This window comes from Orycteropus afer, unplaced genomic scaffold (genome assembly GCF_000298275.1).
Source record: "Orycteropus afer afer isolate SDZICR_OR568_19922 unplaced genomic scaffold, OryAfe1.0 scaffold00132, whole genome shotgun sequence".
NCBI lineage: Eukaryota > Metazoa > Chordata > Mammalia > Tubulidentata > Orycteropodidae > Orycteropus > Orycteropus afer.
The window spans coordinates 6,001,499-6,008,211 of NW_006921719.1; the positions used below are offsets into that span (position 1 = coordinate 6,001,499).

A 6,713-nucleotide genomic window follows, 5' to 3' on the forward strand; every position below is an offset into this window, starting at 1 on the left:
CGGAAGGAAGGTTGGGCAATCCTACTTCCATAGTGATACTGCCTTGGAAACCCAAGGAGGGGTCGCTATGAGTCAGGTCTGACTCGATAGCACATAACAACAACATACAGACAATCCAAAAAAGCAAAAAACAAAACTCACTGCTGCTGAGCGACTCAGACTTATAGCAACCCCTCCTTGGGTTTATGGGGCAGTATCACTACAGAAGTAGACTGCCCAATCTTCCTTCTGAGGAGTGGCTGGTGGGTTTGAACCATCAGCCTTCTGGTTAGCAGTCAAGTAGTTGTTAATTACATACTGGGTTTCAGATAAGCCTTAATGATTCTCATTTATAGTTTCTTACTGTTTTAAGCAAAGGAAACAAAACAAAACAGAAAAGATAATAAGAGTATTTCTAGAAATAATGGTATTCTAATGTTTGATTGGGCGCTCTGGTGACATAGTGCCTAAGGCATTTGACTGCTAACCAGGATGGCAGTTCAAACTCACCAGCTACTCCTCGGGAGGAAAGTTGGACAACCTACTTCTGTAGTGATAAGGCCTTGGAACCTAAGGAAGGGTCACTATGAATTGGATCTGACTTGACAGTAGTGAGTTGTTTTTTTTTTTTTAATGTTTGATTAAGGAGCTCTGGTTGCACAATATCTAAGGTATCTGACTGCTAACCAGAAGGTGGGTGATTCAAATCACCAGCCACTTGCAGAAGGAAAGTGGGGCAATCTACTTTCGTAATGAATTACCACCTCAGAAATCCAATGGGGGTCACTATGAGCCAGAATCAACTCAATGGCAGTGAGTTTGTTTTTTTTTCTTTTCTTTTTTTTGAATGTTTGATTATTTTATACGCATGGAAGGCAAATTCATACCTTAAAAGAGAGAATGAATTTAATGTAATGTACTCTCTGGGTTGCATTTATCCTCACAAATATCAACATTATTCAGGCCTAAAAGTCTCAGGGTTACCTGCACAGAGCATCTGCGTCCAGCTGTCGGGGATATCTGTGGTCTATGATGATGATATCATGATGTTTGTCCAGGAAGCAGGCAAGCACAGCCTGAGGCTCCTTAGTGACTGTACACTTAAACCCCGCCTTTTCACACGCCTTACAGAATCCATTATACTGGCTATCTTCTTTGGTAAACACTAAAAGTACCTGGATGAAAAGAGCATGGGCACTTTTTTTCCCCCAAAAAAAAGATGCTGTTAGAATTGACAGTTCTTAATGAGCCACAGAAAAATCTCAAGTGTTTTCAAGACAAGTACCTGGATACAAGCATAACAATCTGTCAGTATAAATTCTTCTTTTTATAACTCAGGGACATTATCACTTAACTCGAAATCAATGATGTTTTCTATCTGTTCTCAGTTTGGAAGTCCAGAAAAAGCAGAACTCAACAAACATTTGATTAATATATCATAAAATAATAATTCCTTAAGTACTTTACCTTAAAACAAAATCAATTAAAACAATGATTTATTATACTTAATAGCAAGTAAGTAATACCAAGTAAGATGCCAAATTCAGTATTATTTCAATAAAAAAATTCAACATTATTTCACTGAACTACTGGAATACTTAATCATTTACATAATGTATTTAAATGTTTGACTTAAGCTTTATGCAATTTCTCCAAATTAAAAAAAAAAAAAAAAGTTACTTTGATGAGGAGAGAAATTTAAAGTAGACCGAAATGTTACATTTGAAAGCCTGCTGGATAAGTGACAAAGTAACAGGACTGGCTGCAAGAAGCAGTATATCTACACCTCAATCCAAGGCAATGGGTGCTATCTGGGCATCTGGTACAAACCAGGTAAGGCCCAAATCTGCTGCCCAGGGGACAGGATAGATTGTTTCCTCCCTACCAGGTACTTCCAGCCAAACCTGGTTCAGGAACACCACTGTTCCACTCCTTCTGAACCAGACTGACCAATGGGGTCAGTGCGGCAGTAGCAAGGTAGTCACTAGGACAGAAACTCTATTCTTCCAAAGCTTAGTTCCTCTAAATTTATCCAACTGCACAAATGCCACAGTTAGCAACTAAAAAAGCATATTTCTGCCAACCCTTTTTTCAATATATATTCCTAAGAAAAGAGCATTCCCTTATATAACCATAGTAGTGTTAAGAAGTTCAAGAAATTTAACATTGACCCAATGCTATTAGTTAAAATAGACTATTACCTAAAAGTGGAAGGAAGATGGAACAATCTTCTGTCAAGATTTACCACCTCAGAACCCAAGAGGGGGGGGGGTGTCACTATGAGTTGGAAAAGACATGATGGCAGTGGGTTTGGTTTATTATCTAAAAAAGATTGTTTTTAATGTATAGTATTAGGCCCCATTCCCTTTCCCTCTATAAAGAAAATCAACATATGAATATTATGACACAGTTCATTATTTATTGCATTTGAATATTACCTGAAGTTGATCTTGATGAAATCTCATGGGGCCAAACTGCACGTCAGCTACTGCTACCTGTAAGAAAGAGATATGCTTAAAAATTAAGAAAAAAAGAAACATGCTTAAAATTTTCTCTCTCTAGGCAAGTATTGATTTGGGTAAAAGCAAGACCAATGTACCAAAAGTGAGTCATCAACACAGTGGCACTAAGGAGGAGGAAGACATAGAGAGGTACATCAGAGGTATAACAACAAAGATGAACCCTTCTGCATGTACAGTACTGCACTGTCAGTGAGGGCAAGCATTGATCTATGTGTGGACAGATGGGTAGACAGGATGAATGATCAGGTATGTCCAGGAAGGGAGGATGTACCCATGACCCATAGGGTTGGCAGACAATGTTTCTGTAAGCCTATTTGTATGTGCTGTAAGAATGTCTGGGTGTACAGAAGAGATAAGGGACAAGGTTGTGGTGGTTTCTTGGCCACAACCAGCTACCCTGAGGGAACGACTAGTAGTTAGACCTGTGGGCTTGGTACCATGACTGCAGGAGACATCAAGCTCAACTGGTATAACATATGACACAAAAACACTGTTCTACATCCTACTTTGGTAAGTAGCGACTGGGGTCTTAAAAGATGTAAGCAACCATCTAGATGCAACGATGAGTCTCTCCTCATACAGAGCAAAGGAGAATAAAAAAGACCAAAGATGCATGGAAACAATTAGACCAAGAACTGGTAGACCATGTGATCCTCAGTCTATATGACATCAAGATCAGAAGAACTAGATGGTACCTGGCTACCACTGTCAACCACGGGAGGTGGTGGTTGGGGATTGGTGAAGGAGATCCTGGATAAAGTGAGAGAACAGTATGGAACAAAAACTCAAAATCATTAAAAAAAAAAAAAAAAACCCACCAGATTTGCTGGTCTGAGAGAGCCTGATGACTGGTGAGACCCCTGAGACCATGGCCCCTAGTTACCCTTCAGGTCTGGAACTGAACTCACTCCTGTAGCTTCCAGGCAAACAATACACAGGCATATGAGGTGAACATTTATATCAGGAAATAAACTCCTTGGAGAGATCAATCATGGGAGATTATAAGGGCTGTGTATGCACAAGGAGACAGCTGGGGGTGGGGAGTGCATGAGAGGGAAGGACACAGGGTAAAGGGAGGAAGTGGGAAGAGAGAGCTGTTACATTGTGGGGAATTGCAGTCAACATCATGAAACAAAATGTGTATGAACTGCTGAATGGAAAATGAATTTGCTCAGTAAACTTTCACCCAAATCACAATAAACATTTTTTTTTTAATTTTTCTTTCTTGAGTCAGTGCCACAGATAAAAGTGACAATTCTACTCTACAGAAAAACCACCTACAAGTGAATAGTCAGTAGCAGAGAATTAATTGTGAAGAATCCAGGAAGCTCCTGATAAAATACCAGGGTGGTAGGGAGCAGGGAGGAAGCAATACAATGAGTTTGCTCCCAGCTTTGCCTTCTACTAGCTGTGTGCACATTTCAGTGACTTAACCTCCCTCAGCTAAAATTTACACATTTGTAAAATGGAAATAATATTAAATTACTTTTGTCACAAAGATCAAATGAGATTATAATCTAAAGAGTCTCCAAACAGCAGGCACTGAATAAGCACTGGCTCCTTCCATTCCTACCTACCATCTTTCCCATGATAAATGGTGAAATCTGGTATCTAAAATGGCATATGAATAACAAAATCCACCAGTAAGACCACAGGATGTCAGAGCCAAGGAACCTTATTGAGAACAGTCAACTCTTTTCATTGCAACTCAGTTGCAACTGAGTTGATTCTGACTCATGGAGACTCCATGTGAGTCAAGTGTAAAAGTATACTGGGAATGGAGGCCCACAAACAGAAGTGACTAGCCCAAGGCATCATAGCAAATAAATGGCAAAACCAGGACAAGAACTCTGGTCCCCAATTCTTTGGATAGAGATCCATTCCCACCTCACCATCACCTCCCTGCCCTCTCTGTACAAGGACAGCAGAGTCAGAACAGTAATCACAATAGTCTCACTCATGTGGAATTATGGCATTTATTACTTGCACATGGTGTTTCTAGTAGTGAAGTACATGGCAAGCCTACTAAATATTTACTTGATCTGTACAGACAGAAGAATTCTAGGTCACATGAACAGCAGCCTAAATTGAATCGCCAGAATACAGAGTCACGGCCTCTCAATCAATTCCCAGACTTGAGTCAGTTTACAGACCCACAACCCCTTGAATGAAGGGGAAGCCAGGTCCCTTTGAGGAAGGACCCTACTGCATAGCCAAAAATCTATAATGTCAATCTTTCTCCCAGCCTTCCCCAAAGGGCTCTGAGGCCTTTTACGAGAGTGACTGTTCACTGGGGAAAAGGAAATAATCAGACTTTTCGGGAATTACTGGACACTGGCTCTGAATTGACACTAATTCCAGGAGACCCAAAGTGTCATTGTGGCCCACCAGTCAGAGTGGGGGCATATGGAGGTCAAGTTATTGATGGGAGTCTTAGCAAAGGTGCGTCTCACAGTGGGTCCAGTGGGTCCCCGAACCCATCCTGTAGTGATTTCCCCAGTACCAGAATGCATAATTGGAATAGATATACTAAGCAATTGGCAGAATTCCCACATTGGGTCTCTGACATGTGGAGTAAGGGCTATTATGGTAGGAAAAGCCAAGTGGAACCTATTAGAACTGCCTCTACCTACAAAAATAGTAAATCACAAGCAATAGCACATCCCTGGAGGGGTTGCAGAGATCACTGCCATCATCAAGGACTTGAAGGATACAGGGTTGGTGATTCCCACCACATCCCCCATTTAATTCACCTATTTGACCTGTACAAAAAACAGATGGATCTTGGAGAATGACAGTAGATTATTGTAAACTTAATCAGGTGGTGACTCCAATTGCAGCTGCTGTTCCTGATGTGGTTTCATTGCTTGAGCAAATTAGTACATCTCCTGGTACTTGGTATGCAGCTATTGTTCTGGCCAATGCTTTTTTCTCAATACCAATTTCAAAGGACTATCAAAAGGAGTTTGCCCTCAGCTGACAAGGCCAACAATATACTTTCACAGTGCTTCCTCAATGGTATATCAACTCCCCGGCACTAGGTCATAATTTAGTCTGTAGGGATCTTGATCACCTTTCCTTCCACAAGATATCACACTGGTCCATTATATTAATGACATTATGCTGACTGGACCTAGTAAGGAAGAAGTATTGATGACTCTAGACTTATTGGTAAGACATATGCATACTAGAGGTTGGGAAATTAACCCAACAAAAATTATGGCACCTTCCACCTCAGTGAAATTTCTAGGGGTCCAATGGTGTGGAGCATGTTGAAATATTCCTACTAAAGTGAAGGATAAGTTATTGTATCTGACTTGCCCCACAACTAAAAAGGAGGCACAACGTCTGGTGGGCCTCTTTGGATTTGGGAGGCAACATATCCCTCATTTGGGTGTGTTGCTGTGGCCTATTTATTAAGTGACTCAGAAAGCTGCTAGTTTTAGGTATATATCCTAAAGAAATGAGAGCCATGACAAGAAAAGACATATGCACATCCATGTTCATCACGGCACTATTTACAATACCAAAAGATGGAAACAACCTAGGTGTCCATCAACTGAAGAATGGATATCCTAATTATGGTACATACACACAATGGAATACGATGCAACCCTAAAGAATAATGTAGAATCTGCAAAACACCACATAACGTGGACGAACTTGGAAGACTTTATGCTGAGTGAAATAAGTCAATCACAAAAGGACAAATACTGTAGAGATCTTGATCACCTTGTGATTGTAAAAGTCAAGGAAATGCTTGTCTGTGGAAGGTCATTTTCTTTGTTGGTTACCAGGGGTGGGAGGGTAGGGTAGAGAGTACGATTAGATAGATAGAGATAAGTTTTTATTTGGGTGAAGAGAAAGGCAATGTACCAAATGTGAGTAATCAATATATATAGTGGCACTGAGGAAGAGAAAGACATAGAGAGGTACGTGAGAAGTACAGAAAACAAAGATGAACCCTTTTGCACATATAGTACAATGTGGTCAGTGAAGGCAAATACGGGTATATGGGTGGATAGATGGGTGGACAGGCTGAACTATTAGCTATGGCTATGAAGTGGGGAGTGCAACCAAGAACATGTATAGGGTTGGCAGACAGTGGTCCTATAACTTTATGTGTATGATCTGAATTCCCAGGTGTATAATGGAGCTGACAAGGAGTAAGGCTGTAGTCAATGCTTGGTCACAGCCAGCTACCCAGAGGGA

General features: G+C 40.7%; 1 protein-coding gene across 1 annotated transcript in view; it reads right to left on the reverse strand.

Annotated features, from left to right (window-relative positions):
• The window catches only part of PDE8A (phosphodiesterase 8A), a 259,288-nt gene that overhangs the window by 118,954 nt on the left and 133,621 nt on the right, over window positions 1-6,713 (reverse strand). The window contains exons 2-3 of the mRNA XM_007945121.2: window positions 2,418-2,474; window positions 964-1,154 (exon numbers count right to left, since the gene is read on the reverse strand). Coding sequence (XP_007943312.2) covers window positions 964-1,154; window positions 2,418-2,474 — 248 coding nt within the window. The remainder of the gene's footprint in view (window positions 1-963; window positions 1,155-2,417; window positions 2,475-6,713) is intronic.